Source organism: Gadus chalcogrammus, chromosome 18, assembly GCF_026213295.1.
Source record: "Gadus chalcogrammus isolate NIFS_2021 chromosome 18, NIFS_Gcha_1.0, whole genome shotgun sequence".
In the NCBI taxonomy this organism is placed as follows: domain Eukaryota; kingdom Metazoa; phylum Chordata; class Actinopteri; order Gadiformes; family Gadidae; genus Gadus; species Gadus chalcogrammus.
This window is the reverse complement of record NC_079429.1, coordinates 21,467,203-21,485,091: the sequence shown is the minus strand read 5'-3', so window position 1 is coordinate 21,485,091 and position 17,889 is coordinate 21,467,203. Positions and strand designations below refer to the sequence as shown.

The 17,889-nt window shown below is 46.2% G+C and overlaps 1 protein-coding gene across 1 annotated transcript in view; it reads left to right on the top strand.

The window, feature by feature from the left end:
* Window positions 1–930: 930 nt before the first annotated feature.
* LOC130371682 (G protein-activated inward rectifier potassium channel 1-like) overlaps window positions 931–17,889 on the top strand; it is a 144,959-nt gene continuing 128,000 nt past the window's right edge. The window contains exon 1 of the mRNA XM_056577540.1: window positions 931–2,260. Coding sequence (XP_056433515.1) covers window positions 1,556–2,260 — 705 coding nt within the window. The 5' untranslated portion in view covers window positions 931–1,555. The remainder of the gene's footprint in view (window positions 2,261–17,889) is intronic.

The following is a 17,889-nucleotide window of genomic DNA, read 5'->3' as shown; positions in this document are numbered from 1 at the left end:
TATCGAGCCTTCTCAGTTGCTGCCCCCACCCTTTGGAATTCACTCCCCTCCCACATCAAAGTCTCTCCAACCCTCTCTTCTTTCAAATCTGCACTCAAAACATACCTTTTTACACTAGCCTTCCCCACCTAACTCCCACCTTATTCTTCATGTTGAACTTTTTTTTCTTTTAATCCTAGTCTGTCTTAATATATGTCTGTTACATAGTTTGGATAGGGCAACATGTAAAGCGTTTTAGAGTACCATATTAAGCGCTATATAAATGTCATTTATTATTATTATTATTATTATTATTCTGACCTGCATTCACCAGCAATCTTGAAATGAAACAGTTTCTTTCTGTGGCATCTGGTGACCATAGAAAGAGAGCTATGGGTCAAAGCACCAACTGACAGTTCAAAGTGGATGTTGGGAGAATATATTTTGTGGTCGCAAGATGATTTCCAAATCATCAAAGAAGTAGGCTATCAATGCAGACATATATATTTGCTTTTATATACACTACAGCAAAAACACATTTGATCCTATTTAAAATCAACGCTTTTTAACCACCACATGGTTTAGTAAAGTTATCCTAGTGTCTGAAAAATAAATTTGTGAGTGGCACACATGTTTGAAATGATCTTCCAAAACTTGTGTTGGTAGTTCTGCTAAATGACCAGTGCTAGACTACTGGACGGCTGGCTTAGACGGGTTGGTAGTAAGATAGATAAAGATGGAGAGAAAAACTGTTTTATTTTTTCTGGCATCTTATTTATTTTGTAAACCATGAAAGCTTTCCTGAAAATAAAATTCTGATTCATAATTACACTTTTTTATATTGTTTACAAATGCTGCTAAACATGAACGAATGCTCTGACTGAACTATTTGGTGGTTGTATAAATGGTCATTATCAAACAATGCGTGTGGACGTGCGCACCAAGGTGTACTTCTGTTCAGTGAACACTAGAGGGCTGCAATGAGCTTATGTACGACCGCAACCAATGGACCTTCAAAAACTATCGCATTTTCTTCATCGGACTGGGTAAAAAAAAATACTGCAAACTGACTGCATGTTATGTTGACGTCCGCGGTGGAGATCCTACAGCCTTTGACCGTGATCGACTCCGAGGGGCTGCCTGATTGGACAAAAGGATAATCCCAGGGCTATATACTACTGTCCTCCACACCGTCCTCTCATCCACTAACAATCTCCGGGCTCTGCACTAGTGCCGCAGCTCCTCGCCGGAGTCATACCTGGATGACCGGGGACGGGCCCGCCTGGAGAAATGTATTTATGATGCATTGGATTTCTGAGCGGTATTATTAGCAGGCGTCAGATCCCAAACTTTGCTGCGGTGGTGGAACACCGCAGGCTGCAGGACTCGGAACCCGTGTTCCGCACAACAGACGCAGTGGTTTGGATGGTGGAGGTGCAGACGGGATCGCTCGCTTTCTCCATGAACTAGAATCACATGTCAGTGAGGGGGTCAGTACTAGCAAACTTCTCTCAAGGATAGCCAGCGTCTTTCTCTCTGCCCCAGTTTGGGGAGACTGAGGAAGTCATAGCCTAACATGTCTACGATTCGAAGGAAGTTTGCCGAGGACTACCGGTTGGTCCACACCGACCAGGGGGTCCATACCGACCAGGTGGTCCAAACCGACCAGGGCGCCCCTCTCTCCAAGCCCGCCAGGCAGAAGAGGCAGCGGCTCGTGGAGAAGAACGGCCGCTGCAACGTGCAACACGGTAACCTGGGAGGGGAGAGCGGCCGCTATATCTCCGACCTCTTCACCACCCTGGTGGACCTCAAGTGGCGCTGGAATCTGCTAATCTTCATCCTGACCTACACGGTGGCCTGGCTGGTCATGGCCTCCATGTGGTGGGTCATTGCCCTCATCCGCGGCGACCTCCGGCCGGGCGGCCACGATGCGTCCCACACGCCGTGCGTCGCCAACGTGTACAACTTCCCGTCCGCCTTCCTGTTCTTCATCGAGACCGAGGCCACCATCGGCTACGGCTACCGGTACATCACCGAGAAGTGCCCCGAGGGCATCGTCCTGTTCCTCTTCCAGTCGCTGCTGGGCTCCGTGGTGGACGCCTTCCTCATCGGCTGCATGTTCATCAAGATGTCGCAGCCCAATAAGCGCGCCGAGACGCTGATGTTCAGCCGCACCGCCGTGCTCTCCCGGCGGGACGGTCGGCTGTGCCTCATGTTCCGGGTGGGGAACCTCAGGGACAGCCACATGGTGTCAGCACAGATCCGCTGCAAACTTATCAAGGTAAAATTACAGTGAAATAATGGTTAAAAACTTTCAAACTTTAAAGCCAAAAAGTAGACCGCATCATGGTAAACACTGAGCATGTCCTTTAAGAGGGCATTGGATGGCCAGAGTTTAAAGGGCTACTCCCAAATTAACCAGGGGGATGGATTTTGTATCAAGGTCAAGCCTTTTTTGTCTGAGGTTTTACATGGACGTTGATTTTGATGGTTTTTGGGGTAACAGTTACACGTTTAATTACATTAAACTGCTATGCTGATCTCTAATCTAAAACATCTCCGCTAGGTCTCCTCTATTCAACCCTGCAATGTCCTTCATACTCTCCTCTCTCCCCAAATCCGCTCTTTATTTCTCAATCTCATTCCCTCCCAATTCATTCTTTCTCTACATCTCTCTCCACTCTCATTCTGTGCCCCATCTCCCTCCTCTCCCTCTCATTCTTTCCCCCTTACTCTGTGCCCCATCTCCCTCCTCTCCCTCTCCCTCTTTCCCCCTAACTCTGTGCCCCATCTCTCTTCTCTCCGTCTCACTTTTCCCCCCTCACTCTCTCCCTGATTTACTCAGTGGGTTCTGGGGTAAAGCAAGGGCCTACTCAGCAGTGGCGTAGCCAGAAAAAAAATACTAGGTGTTCCTGTTTTTTTTTCAAATTTATTAACTCCAAAATAATACATTAACCATGTATTATAACTGAGAATAAATGCAACCGCTGCAAAACATAAAGGGACGCAGTGCCCAGAGATGAAGAACACATAGAACGTGTGCGCATACTCATGGAGCCATACTATTACGCATACTATTACGCATGGTTAACAAACCCATTTAATCAGTATCTGAACAACACCGCTGCTGGGTTAAGAATGTAACGTATTTGCTGCTATATTTGCGCTGCAACTGAATTCACAGGGCAAGGCGGCGTGGCTCGGCTTTGAATGCATTAATTATCTCATCAGAGTCCAATTCCTCGGCGAGCTCCTTTTCAAACATGAGCAGTGAGATGCTATTCAGTCTGTCTGTGACCATTGTGGTTCTGATCTTCGACTTAACTCTGTTAACAACCGAGAACAGACGTTCAACAGAGCAACTTGTGACTGGAAGTGTTGCCAATACACGGATTAAGCTGTTAATTCTCGGAAACACATCTTTATTACAGGAATCTAACACTTCCATAATGGACGAGAATTGCAGTCCTCCGTCCATTTTCCTTTTGAGCAATTGCTCAAACACATTCAGCTCGGATGTGTCCAACTCAATGCCATAATGCCCGCTTGCCTCGCGCAATGCGTCGAGCTGGTAACGTGCGTCTGGCGCAGGCATGAGGGAAGCAGCGGCCTTCATTATTCCGTAGGAGTCTCGTTGGAAACGGTTGTTCAGTTCCATCTGCTGTCTGTCAATTATCATATTCCACAGTGACTGCAAATCCGAATCACTCCTGATTGGTGCGCACCTTCCCACTGTAGATGTCACGTGAGAGTCGGCAAGCCTGGCAGGCAGCTTTCTGTTCCGTGCGCCTGGCCCTGCAACATCCCAGTTCTGAACATCATTTTCGCTCATAACGCCCTCTGTTTGCTTGAGCATTCTCTCAAATTCACCATCTGCGTTACTTCTGAAAGTAGCAAACGTTTCTTTGAGGGCCTCGATCATGTGAATGCAGTCAGCCACTGACAGAGATGGGGATTGTAGGCTTTTGGTTGCAAAATCACTTGCACTGAAGAGCTTAGAAAACGCAACGAGAAGAAAGATGAATCTTTTGGTCTGTAGTTGTTGCAGTAGAGACTCGGCTTCTATTTTAGTCTGACCCGACCCCTCAGCAAACCCGCTCAGTGTTTCCAATATCACGTCATACAACTTCAAAACATGGTTCACAGACTGTGATTTTGAACTCCACTGATGTCTGTGGCGTGCCTAAGCTCCAGACAGGGTGCGCTTGGGTGAAGTTCTTGTTGGATTTGTAAAAATCGTGCGTGTCTGTTGGCTCCGGTCATGAAATGGTGGAGTGAATTCAAAACATCAAAAAAAGTGGCCACAGTGGGTGACACTTTTGAGGCTGTAGAAAGCACTAAGTTCAAACGGTGGGAGTGGCAGTGCACATACACTGCGTGAGGAAAAGTTTTTTTGAGCTGCACCTGTACCCCGGATTTCTCACCGGACATAACAGCGGCTCCGTCAAAACTGAAACCCACACACAATTCAGGATCCAGCTGCAGTGGTTGGAGTATTTCCAAAATCTTGTTGGTGATGCCAGATGCTGTCATGTCATCCGTCGCAACGAATCCAACAGCCCTCTCTCTCAAATTGCCGTTATGCACATATCTTAAATGTCCCATGACATGCTATTTTATGTATTCTTTAATATAGGTATTAGTGGGCAACTAACACAGTATTCAAAGACGTTCCCTAAATTCAGCCGTGGTGCAGAGTTACAGCCACTCCGAGCCAGTCGCACATTGAGCTTCCCCCATATGCGCTGTTTCGGTGGGCGTGTCAAGGTGGAGGGTGGGGGTGTGGCCCTGAGCAGCTTGCAGCCACCCCCACCATGCGCTCTGTTTACAGTGGATGTATCGCAATGGCGAGGCACACACAGCCTTTAGCCGTGTTCTGTAAATATTCTAGAACACACGGGAGTCCTGGAGCTCTATATCTAAATATTATCATATAGCCTACACAGATATCTATATCATATAATATATATTATCACGGCCAAAAGCTGTGTGAGCCGATATTATGAATCTCAAACGACCGCGTTGGGTTCTCCGACGTTCCTGGTTCTTCAACGTCCACATCAATGTGAATACACAGTACACACTGTAACGCAAGTGTTTCTTGTCGGTTCTTTGACGTGTCTTGTATTTCCACAACGAGACTGTCGTGGGGGTTATCTGAGCCATGAGATTGAGAAGGAATTGGGGGGAAAGGAACTTTGGTTTGACTCGCTGAAGTACATGAACTGCGACATGCCGCCGGTTGCCGCGAGGCACCATCGCCCGGCAGCGGGCAGCCGGCAGCACGCGGTTCAGTCGACTTCAGGTTGATGTGAAAGTGGAAGAACCAGATATGTCGCAGAACCCGACAAAGTCGTTTGTGATTCATAATATCGTCTGGAGGCGCACACAATATGTTATATGATATAGATATCTATGTATTATATGATATTATTTAGATATAGAGCTCCAGGACTGTAACGCAAGTGTTGTACACTTCCTTGTTATTTGGATAACCGATGCGTTGGTGTGATGGCGCATAACACGTCGGACTCTCGTATCTGGTATTTCTACAACGAGACTCGTATTGGGGGTTATCTCAGCCAAGGTTGAGAATGAATTGGGGGGAAGGAACTTTGGCTTTGACTCCCTCAAGAACATGAACCACGACATGGAAGAGAAAGGGATTGTTGGCGGAATGTCTCCCGCTTGAGCCCGCTTGAGGGACCAACGCCGGAGGCGGAGGTGCATAAGCGCTGCCCGGCAAAGATCCCTTTCTCCTCCTTGTCGTGGTTCATGTTCTTGAGGGAGTCAAAGCCAAAGTTCCTTCCCCCCAATTCATTCTCAACATATTGTGTGCGCCTCCAGACGATATTATGAATCACAAACGACTTTGTCGGGTTCTGCGACGTCTCTGGTTCTTCCACTTTCACATCAACCTGAAGTCGACTGAACCGCGCACTGCCGGCTGCCCGCTGCCCGCTGCCGGGCAATGGTGCCTCGCGGCAACCGGCGGCATGTCGCAGTTCATGTACTTCAGCGAGTCAAACCAAAGTTCCTTTCCCCCAATTCCTTCTCAACCATGGCTTAGATAACCCCCACGACAGTCTCGTTGTGGAAATACAAGACACGTCAAAGAACCGACAAGAAACACTTGCGTTACAGTGTGTGTATTCACACACACACATGTGGCGCTCGCACGGTCGAGTCTCATTGGCGGGCCAACGTCTCTGGGCGGGCCAGGCAGAGTAAGGGGAGGAGCTGAGATTCCTGATGACGTCATGAGCACAGACATTCCAAATCAGCGCGCTTGAGCCTCCGTTTTTTCAAAGGCGAGCAGAACAGCTAGTGCTAGTTTTACACCAAACGCAAGTTTTAGCCACTGGGGGACCATAGGCAGGCTAGGGGATGGGACCTTTAAGCAGACAGCAATGAGTTCTTTTTTTGACAGGTCCTTGTATTCGTCAGCTAAAATTGCATAATACGTGTCTGTCTCTGCATGCAACTCTGCTTTAATTTTGCGGAGGAGTAGAGATGCTGCAATTTCAAGGAGATCATTCTGAATATCTGGGCTTGTCATTTTTGCATTATTTGGAAGCTCGTCAAAGCGCTTTTTTATATCATGGTCATAATTACAAATCAGTTTGAACATCTCCAGAAAATTTCCTCTGTTGAGGCTTTCTGCGTCTTCCTTGTGACCATGCAGTGCAATGCCCTGTTTTGCGCAGAACAGTAAAATATCAATGATCACTTTCACATGTGCCCGGTTTCTTTCAACAGAGTCCATTAAACGCTCGTGGTTGTCTTTTGTCACTTGATGTATGATGTCACTGTTTCCTGCACGTTTTATGTCAATGTAAGCTTTGTGTCGGGCCACTGCAGAAGCATGAGCTTTACTTAATTCGTGGTGTATACAGGTCTGACTGAGATGCCCCCAGTTAGGGCTGGGCGATATGGGCCAAAATGAATATCTCGATATTTTTTTACTATATCTCGATACACGATATATATCTCGATATATTTTGAATCTCCTCGAGAGCACATCATAAATGCTCGATTCAACCATGTCTGGCATAATGTTACGTCAGTAATAATTCTAGTATTACTGAAACATAAGTCTGCATGTAGATTACATGAAACAACATATTGTTTAAACTCATTAGTGCTTTCTATTGGAACAATTTAGAACTTGAACATAAGAAAAGGAAAATCACAGCAAGTTAGATTTACCAACACAGCATTTATTCAAACCGTTAATTATTTATTAACAGTTTGAATAATAATTATCATATATACACTGCCAGACGAAGGATCCAGTGCTATTCTTTTTCGAAACAAAATCCTCCGTTTACATTTCTCTCTCTGGCTGTTCACTCCGACTGGTTCACTCACCAGTCGGAGGTATACACACCTACAGCAGCGCGCCTTCCAGACTACGTCACACACGCGCGTCCATGTGAATCTCGTGGACTCGCAATGGGCGGGGGGACTGGGGGAGTGAGTGTGTTTAGAGAGCCACAGGAAAGAGCGAGAGAAGGGAACACTGCGTTAAACAAACCCAGAGAAGCCCAATCCCTATGAGCTCCCCACGCTACGGCCATCCGGAGGCTCACAGAGCTTTTGGCCGTGATATTATATAAACAATTATATTATATTATATATTATTATATATAGAGCTCCGGGAGTCGCAAACGGCAACAATCACTTTCTCCTCCATGCTGCAGTTCACCCCGGACTGCACTGCACCGAGTTTGACGGTTGAACGCTGGTTGGCTGTTACGTTACACATGTCACTCAGTGGCCACGTTGTTGAACGCTGATTGGCTGTCATCACGCGAAATTCGCATCAAAGTTGAAATATTTCAACTCGAGCAAATTTGTCGCGCCACAAATCCTTGTGAACGCGCTCGCCTGTGCACGGCGAAAGTGTGGCGCGAATACAAATTTCGCCCGATACGCGTCCCTACGTTCACTTTGTATGAGATCTTGTCGCCCCGTTGCGTGAAAGCACAACGAGTATGCCGGCGGCGGCTAAAAGAAACATTGCGTGCCAATTTGTATTCGATGTTCGCGACAGGGGCATTTTATACATCCCCTGGAGAACATCTCGCGATACATCGCATATATTCGATATATCGCCCAGTAGGGGTGTAACGATACATCGATGTAGATCGATACATCGATTGATTGGCGAACGATCCAGCTGCATCGATGCAACGCCCAAACATCGATGCATATCGCTGTATTACACGCTTTTATTATTATATATCTCCTTTCGCGGGTGTTTGTGAAACTATTTCTGCGCAAAGCGCCTCGTATCCATTCACCGGTTAAGCAACAGCGAGCACATGTGTGAGTGCGAGGATTTCTAGTTTCGTACGTCCCGTTTTTCCAGCCTAACGTGATTAATAGTAGCCAAATCGGGCTGAAAAATGTGCCCAATCTGGCAACCACGGACGGCTTATCTTTACAGCCAAGATGATTCCGAGGGATGTTTTGTTTTTAGAAGAAAACTATCCACACAGATCGGTTGGGAATGGTCTACGTTCAAAATGAAAGATCATTACAGGCTCTTTAATTTAAGCCATAAAAAACCTTTGGCCCTTAAATGCAATTATGTGGCACTTTATTATTTGTATTAAAAATGGATTGTTTTTGTTTTAAATATCCGGAAGAGCAAAGAAATAAAATGATGAAATTATAATTAAGTTGATGTGAGTTGATGTGATTGTAAGAGGTTGTGTTAAATGGGCATATGATATCGTCTCATATCGATCGCATGCCCCTGAATCAAATCGTATCGTATCGTATCGCGGCAGACTTTTGATATCGGCAAATATCGTATCGTTGTCCAATGAATCGATATAATATCGTATCGTGATGAAACCAGAGATTTACACCCCTATCGCCCAGCCCTACCCCCAGTCTCTCATTCCTGTGTTTGTGAACCTGTCCGCCTTGTCGTTTCTGCTGAAGTGACGGCATGACTGACAAAACACTGCATCTAATTTAATACTGTACTCCAGCCAACTGTATCGGGCATACCACTTGGTAGAAAAATTCATTTTCTTTCCACTGACCGCTTCGGTGACAGGGAAAGCTTGCAGATTGGGCTGGCATGCAGGCTCGTCTACAGAAGAGAGATCTGGGATCCCCGAGCTAGCTGTATTGGGTTCATCTACAGCAGCGTTAGCTGCATAATCTTCTCGGATGGTGTGGGTAGCTGTGGGCTCACTTGGTGGTGTCGTGGGCCTGCTTGTTGAGGGGAGAACATCTTCGATTCTAGAACCTGAGTCCTGTTGGCCCTCAAGCCATGGCTTTTTAAAATAATTTTGAAGAGAACTCTGTTTCATCGTGGCATATTTTTAAGCACACTATGTCGCACTCGCGAAGCTTGCGTTTACAATCGGTTGCCAGGTGACGGCAATTTTTTTTTGGGGTGTTCCAGCTATGAAACTGGGTGTTCCCGGAACCCTTTGGAACACCCGTGGCTCCGCCTATGCTACTCAGCTCAGTGTGCCGTACATCTAACTCCCACATGTGGCCATGTGTCCTCACTTAATTGTTGTTAAGGCGGCCGCCTTAACAACAATAGGGCCCCACCTTGACTACCAAATGTATATTAAAAAAATAAATCATAATATATATTTCTTTTGATAAATATTTTTTAATTATTATGCAAAGTAGAAATCTCTCGTAGGGAAAGAAAACATACTTCCATCAGGTGTAAAAAATAAAGATCAATAATGCATCAGGATTACTGGTACAACAATGGTCGTGCCATAAGGATTTTTGAATGGAATTCAAAAATTCAAAAAATTGACTAAGACATTTTCTGCGGGAAACACTGATCCACCTTTAATTTAGCTGCAGGTCCATTCTTCAAACCTAAAAAATTGGAGAGAACACACACCTGACGACAGATCAAGATTAATATAAAGGTGGGATATAATGCCAACAGATGTGAAGGATTTTGCCAACACAGCACACAATAACTGATTCCAATCCACAACAACCCAGTCCCACTATCCGAACCGGAGTCACGATCAAAATCATGTAGCCTAAATCAACATGCTATGTCGATCAGGAGGAACTAGCTAGGCTAGGTTTTGCAATTGTTTTGGGGGATTTCTTTAACTCTACAAGCTGTTACTCCAAATAAGATCAGCTCACTGTTGTTTTTTAGCCATGGCCTGCGTTATGATTACCTGATGAATGGTGAGTATTATGTTATCCCAATTGGCTATCCTCTTTCCCGTGTGACAATCGATTGCCTGCGTTCTCGGCTGTCTTGGTATCTGGTAAAAAAAATACCAGTAAAACCATCAACACATCAGGGCTTTGCGTACCAGGGCCCAGTTTCCCGAAAGCATCGTTAGCCTAGGTTGTTCGTGAAGTTCGCCGTATGAGCATCAGACAGTTTTACCACCGTTTCACGAAAGCAGCGTTGCGTAACGAAAGTTGTGAAAACACTCGTAGCTACAAGGGCTCCAGGTGTACGCGTAGAGTGCTAAAAGCATCGTTACTTGAGCCACAGTGGAGTCACCTGCTGGACATTCAGTGGTATTGGATGTGTTTTATTAAAGCACATCCAATACCACAGAGACAGTAGTTACAGCCGATATATTACTCGTAGACTACTGTTAGAATTAAACACCAAAGACAGAGACATGTTAGAAGCAGTGGTGGGGGGGGTTGAAAGTTTGTAAACCAAACCCCTGCAGGGGGGTCTGGGGGCATCCTCTCCCCGAAGATCTTTATGTGGTTTTTTTCACATACAAACGGAGCATTCTGACAAAATAATAAAGACAAAATATAACTTATAACTTACAAATTTCCTTACAAAGCCAAATGGAGCCGGGGAACTAACTTAATTAGTTTGCCTTGTAGAATTCAGCAAGATTAAAAGTGCAAATACATAAAAAATAATTAGGAATTATACAAGTTAACATTCTCTCTCTGTCTCTATCTGTATGTGTGTTTGTGAATGAGTGAGAGTGAGAGAGAGAGAGAGAGAGAGAGAGAGAGAGAGAGAGAGAGAGAGAATGTGATCTATTGTGTTGGTAACTTCACACATAAATCTATCTCCAGTCAAGTATGCATATAGACCAGGGGTGCCCAACCTTTTTTGACCCAAGATCTACTTTTCAAGTAGCCAACCTCCCGAGATCTACCAGCAAACCTACCTTCAAGCCGGGGGGGGGGGGGGGGGTAGAGAACAATTGTTGACGGGGGGGGGGGGGGGGGGGGGGGGGGGAACCTACGGACTTCAGTGGGGGTTTCATTCCGTCTGCGCACGGCACCTTCTCAACGATAATCAATAATCTTCCTCCCACTCAGGGTGAAAATGGTAGGTCTTAGCTTGTTTCCCCTCAGCCATGCCAACGTTTAGGAGTGTGTAACTACTGTTGACGGCTTTCAACGGCTTTCAACAGCACATGCGCTACCGCGCGTATATGTCCCGCGCAAATGTAATTTCATTAAAAAAAAAAAAAAAACTTTTTTTTTTTTTTTTTCTTCACCCCTCGCGATCGACTTGGGATCTGTCGGCGATCTACTGGTAGACCGCGATCGACTGGTTGGGCACCCCTGATATAGACGAATACGAAAAAATACGGTTGTGAGGGCCGCTGTAACCCAGTGTCCATCCTCAGGGGAAGGGGGGTGGGGGGGTTGTGAGGGCCGCTGTAACCCAGTGACCATCCTCAGGGGAAGGGGGCTGTGGGGGTTGTGAGGGCCGCTGTCACCCAGTGTCCATCCTCAGGGGAAGGGGGGTGGGGGACAGATAGAGGGAGAGAGAGAGAGAGAGAGACTACATTACTTGTACTGAAACTTTGCTCGTCTCTTTCAGTGCAGCAAAGCGGTCAATGACTTTCTCATTGAAATTAAGCATGTTGAGGACTAGTTCCCTCTCCATGGAGAGCAGGGCCAGTGTATTCAGAAGTTCCTGCCCCATTGAATTTCGCAGGAATATCTTAATTCTTTTCAAAGTTGAGAAACATCTCTCAGCTTCAGCTGTTGTCATAGTAGCAGTTATGAGAATGTTCAACAAACTCACAGTCTCAGAGAATGTCTCCCGGAGGTTGTAGCTCATGATAACTTAATACAGTGCCAGTGCACCACAGCAACCCTTGAATTCAGGATTCTCATTGATCAGGGACAGTTCCGTATTGAGCTTTGCCTTGTTCAGCGTGGGATGCCTTCACAGTGGCATTCAGAGCATCAGCAGGAAATGAATGGCAGTACCTTTCAAACATATTTCCTTGTACTAAGGTAGCACTCACAAGTTGGCCAGTGAAAGAGAACCTCACTTTGGTGTGAGCCAGGATGGTGTCGCAGACCTCTTCAGACAGCCTCTGCTTCACCTCTTCTGTCAAAGCCGGCTGGTCAGGGTCTCTGAATGCAAACAACCAAATAATGTGTTTGTTAGGCTGTGTACAGTACTGTAGTCTAGGTGATGCACACGTTCACACTTTATCCAGTACAAAGATGTCAGTACACCCACTTAAAATGGGCTGCATAATGTTAGTGTTAAACACTGTTTTGTGTTGGTAACTAATCTATCTACAGTCAAGTATGCATTTAGACAAATACAATAAAATATCAATATAATATGGGCAACCTTTTATGTGTGGTTGTTCAAGACACACTGAAGGCATGATGACGAGTATACCCAATTTAAATGGGCAGGGATGCATAACGGTAGTGTTACACAGTTTGTTAAGCTATCCATTGTGCCTCGCCTAACCAGCATGTCCAGCACAGAGTAGAGCAAGCTAGATTACACCACTGGGCATATATTATAAAAAAGAACATATATTATAAAAAACACAAATACAGTCTCCTTATATGTTCTCATACCAAACCTTTGCTTTGAGAAGGATCAAATAATATAAATTGTATCTTACCTAATGGTCTGCACACTGCTTGTGAAGCTCTCGAGGGCCCTTTTGATGAAGACTGCATCAATGTTCTTCTGGAGCTTCTGGTACAGAATGTCAACGTGGGGCATAATGTTGTGAAAAAAACAAAGAAAAAAAAATCACAAGCACCAGCTGTGTCTGCGTGGAGACATCCGTAGTTTCATCAGCTTGGATGGCCAGATAGCGAGCTGATGACCTCCTCCGCAATCCTTTCCCATGTGACCGCCAGCATACATTCCAAAAGCCCGTTCTGCACCGTCTTGGATGTGCCCTTGAACACCGTGGCATTTCTCAGGTGGTCATCGAAAACTTCATCCAACTGTGCCACGAAGTCGACCAATCCAAGAAAAATACCTGGGTTTGTGGAGCCCTCCGTCTCATCCTTGCCTCGCAAAGCCAACTCTATCGTTGCCATGGCGGCGCGCACGGTCGCAGCGGCTTATAACGGCTCTTCCCTTTCGGTGCTTTATTTGTTTTTTATGCTTTTATTTACGTTTTTGTTTGTGTCTACTACGCAAGGAAACAATTGCTACAGTAGACAGGCTTTACTGGACGTGGGTTTTCACAGAAAATCACCGGTCACAGCCGACTTTCATTGCCACAACAACATCCCGGACGAGATAGCGAGACCACCAGGCTCTCCGTGGATCGTAATCAGCTGCGGCAGGCGGCGCCGACGGAGAAGGGAGAGGAAGCAGAAGCGGGGACGTCGCTCCGGCCTCCTGGCAAGACTGAGGAAAGACCCACATAAGCCTCCTCTACCGAGTATGTTCCTCTCCAACGCAAGATCTCTGACACACAAAATGGACGAGCTGGAACTACTCGCCAACGGTAACCGCTATGTACGAGACTGTTGCGTGTCTGTAATATCCGAGACATGGCTTCACCCGTCGATCCCGGACGCAGCCGTACAGCTGGGGGGGCGCACCGTCCACCGCTGGGATCGCAACAAAGACTCCGGTAAGAGCAGAGGAGGTGGTTTGTGCATCTTTATACACAACAGCTGGTCTATAAATACAACAACTATAGACACACACTGCTCCCCGGACTTAGAGTACATTACAGTTAAATGTCGCCCATTTTTTCTGCCCAGAGAGTTAACAGTAGTGCTAATCACGGCTGTTTACATTCCTCCCAATGCCAACGTTGGCATAGCTCTCTCTCTACTGCTAAAAGCCATAAACACTCAGCAGCGTGCTCACCCCGACGGTGTTCACATCATAGCCGGTGATTTTAATCAGGCAAACTTAAAGTCTGTCCTGCCGAAGTTTTATCAGCACGTGAAGTGTCCGACCAGAGGGAAAAACACATTGGACCATGTTTACACTAACATTAAACATGCTTACAGAGCCATACCACTACCTCACTTAGGCCAGTCAGACCACCTCTCTCTGCTCCTTACCCCTGCATACACCCCTCTCAGGAGAAGTGCACCACTACAGACCAAAACCATCACCACGTGGCCTCAGGATGCACTTTCCCAACTACAAGACTGTTTCCTACACACCGAGTGGGATGTTTTTAAACACCAGGACCTGGCTGTCCACACAGAATCTGTACTTTCCTACATCAAGTACTGCGTGGGAAACGTCACAGTGGACAAACGCATTCGTGTGTTCCCCAATCAGAAGCCCTGGATGACCAGCCAGGTCCGGACGCTCCTCAAGGTCCGCAACGCCGCCTTCAGGTCTGGAGACAGAGAGCAGTACAGCGCTGCTAGAGCCGACCTGAGGAGGGGAATTAAGAAGGCAAAGGCGGACTACAGGAGGAAAATAGAGGACCACCTCTCTGAAAACAACCCACGGCAGGTGTGGCAAGGCATTCAACAGTTGACAAACTACAGGGGACACAACACCACAACTGTGAACTCAAGTATCTCGCTGGCAGAAGAACTGAACTTCTTCTTTGCCCGCTTCGAGACATCAAGGACATCACAGACCTCAGCTTCATCACCACCCCAGCCCCCACCAGCTCACAGCACCCACTCACTGACTGTACAGGTGCAGGATGTGAGACGTGTGCTTAGTGGAGTCAACCCCAGGAAAGCTGCCGGACCAGACGGACTTCCTGGGAAGGTCCTCAAGGGCTGTGCTGACCAGCTCTCACAGGTCTTCACAACAATTTTCAACCTCTCCCTGACACAGGCCATCATCCCAGCCTGTCTGAAGTCCTCCACCATCATCCCCGTACCCAAGAAATCGGCACCGGTCACTCTAAATGACTACCGCCCAGTAGCACTCACACCCATCATTATGAAGTGCTTCGAGCGGCTGGTCCTACACCACATAAAAGCCTTCCTTCCCCCCACCTTAGATCCTCACCAGTTCGCTTACAGAGCGAACAGATCCACCGAGGACGCCATTGCCATAGCCCTTCATGCTGCGCTGAGTCACCTGGAACACCGGGAGAGCTATGTCAGGATGCTCTTCATTGACTACAGCTCAGCCTTCAACACCATCATCCCGGCTATCCTGGTCTGCAAACTGTCAGCTCTGGGTCTCGACCCGCTCACCTGTTCCTGGATTAGTGACTTCCTCACAAATCGACCCCAGAAGGTGAAACTCGGTCCCCACTTCTCCTCCACCCGCACCCTCAGCACAGGCTCTCCACAGGGGTGTGTGCTGAGCCCACTCCTCTACTCTCTGTACACCTTCGACTGCAGTCCCACCCACCTCAGCAACACCATAGTGAAGTTCGCGGACGACACAACGGTGGTTGGACTGATCTCAGAGGGAGACGAGTCTGCCTACAGGGATGAGATCCTGAAGTTAACATCGTGGTGTTCAGACAACAACCTGGCATTGAACATCGCAAAAACTAAGGAGATCATCCTGGACTTCAGGAAAAGCAGAGCAGACCCGGCTTCCCTCTACATCAACGGTGACTGTGTAGAGAGAGTCCACACCTTCCGCTTCCTGGGCACCATGATCTCTGCTGGCCTCTCCTGGACTGCCAACACGGCGGCGGTCGTCAAGAAGGCTCAGCAGCGGCTTCACTTCCTCAGGGTGCTCAGGAGGAACAACGTGGGAGAGAAGCTGCTGGTGACCTTCTACCGCTCCACCATCGAGAGTCTTCTGACGTTCTGTATCTCAGTGTGGTTTTCACAGTGCACTGAGGCAGAGCGGAAGAAACTCCAGGGAGTGGTAAACACCGCACAGAGGATCACTGGCTGCCCCCTCCCCTCCCTGAAGGACATATACATCTCCCGCTGCCTAAGCAGAGCAGAGAGAATCATAAAGGACAGCTCCCACCCTGGCTTTCACCTGTTTGACCTGATGCCCTCTGGCAGGCGCTATAGGTCCATCAGAACCAGGTCTTCACGGTTCAGAGACAGCTTCTTCCCTAAAGCTGTATCCACCCTGAACACACACATGCACTGACCCCCGACTGACTGACCCCCCCCTAACCTCCCACTGCTGTATTGTACTTTACTTTATTTTACTTTATTATTTATTTTACATTATTTACATTTCTATTTGGTATACTGTTGTTCTTGTTCTATTTATATATTATTTATTTTCTCGAATGCACCAATTGGGAAAGCTTACTAAAAATTTCGTTGTACTTCACTCGTGCAATGACAATAAAAGGCTTTCTATTCTATTCTATTCTATTCTATAACACTCCGCAAAACTTGTGTTGGTTCTTGCTCACCTCATAGCCGGTATCCCTCGTCCAGTTGAGTGGCAATGTTCACCCTCCCAATAGTCGCAAATGTCCAGCAGCTATCCATGTGGATCATTGACATCTCATGCTTCTTGGATTTCTCAGACAGATGGTGCATATCTGTCACACCAGACGATACCCAAACAGTGCTGTCTGTCGTCTGGGTGGAAGAGTAGGCAGTGGTAGCAGAAGACTGCGTTAGCTTCTTCACAACCTGCTAGCCAGCTTTTTTTTCTCATGCCAATTTGTTGAAAATCCAGAAAAAAAAAGTTTTAACCTGACAGTCAATCGGAGAATGCTTGGGCGATTTTCCACGTCAATGAATTCGCCCAGAGAGGCAGGACCTTTTGAAACAAGGCTTGAATCTGACGATTCTGATTGGACTACGACAGATAATATGTCTAGATCAGTGGTTTTCAAACTGTGGGGCGCGCCCCCCCTGGGGGGCGCCAGAGTTCTTCAGGGGGGGCACGACGTGAGAAAAAAATAAACCCGAAGAAAAACCTGAAAGTCGATGATTCAAATCATCAATCGTACTTCAACTGTAGAAGTAACCTAACTAAATCAATTTTCAACCGTTTATCTTCGTGCAAACCATTTAACAAATCTACACACTTGTATCTTCAATAATATCGAAACAGAATTTCGATATCATTTAAAATTTCTTCAGAACCACCGTTTTAGTTTCATACCGCTTCGTTTTCAGCTGTTTTCATTGAAGACGTCTGCCCATTCTGATACACCTACTTCTAGACATCGTAACTCATTCATTTTCCAACCGTTTACCATCGTTCAAACCATTGAACAAATCTACACACTTGTATCTTCAATACTATCCAAACGGAATTTTGATAGCATTTATATTTTTTTCAGAATCACAGTTTTAGTTTCAAACCGGCATCTTTTTCAGTTGCTTATAATAATTGAGGTCACCATAGCAACGCCGGTAAACAAACCCCGCCGAATAGTCGAATCTCTGGACTGAAAAAGCAGATCTGATTAGACTCTGAAAATTCAGAGTCGGGGACCCTGAATGAATCTGTGTAAACTGGCAGTTTACACAGATTAAGATGTTCAAATGTATTTAAAAAAGGTTAAGATAAAACATGCTTAGATAAAGTTGTTAAATTGTGTTAAGAAATGTGTTTAAAAACGCACAAAGATGTTGTAATGTTTCAGAAATATGTTTAAAATGTTTAAAATATATGTTTAAAAAATATGTTTAAAATGTTTTAAAATTATGATCAGAGATGTTTAAAATGTGTAAAATAATTAAGATAGCTTTCAAAACACAGGTCTTTAGAAAAAAAAAAATTGGGGGGGGGGGGCTCAGCTGAATTTT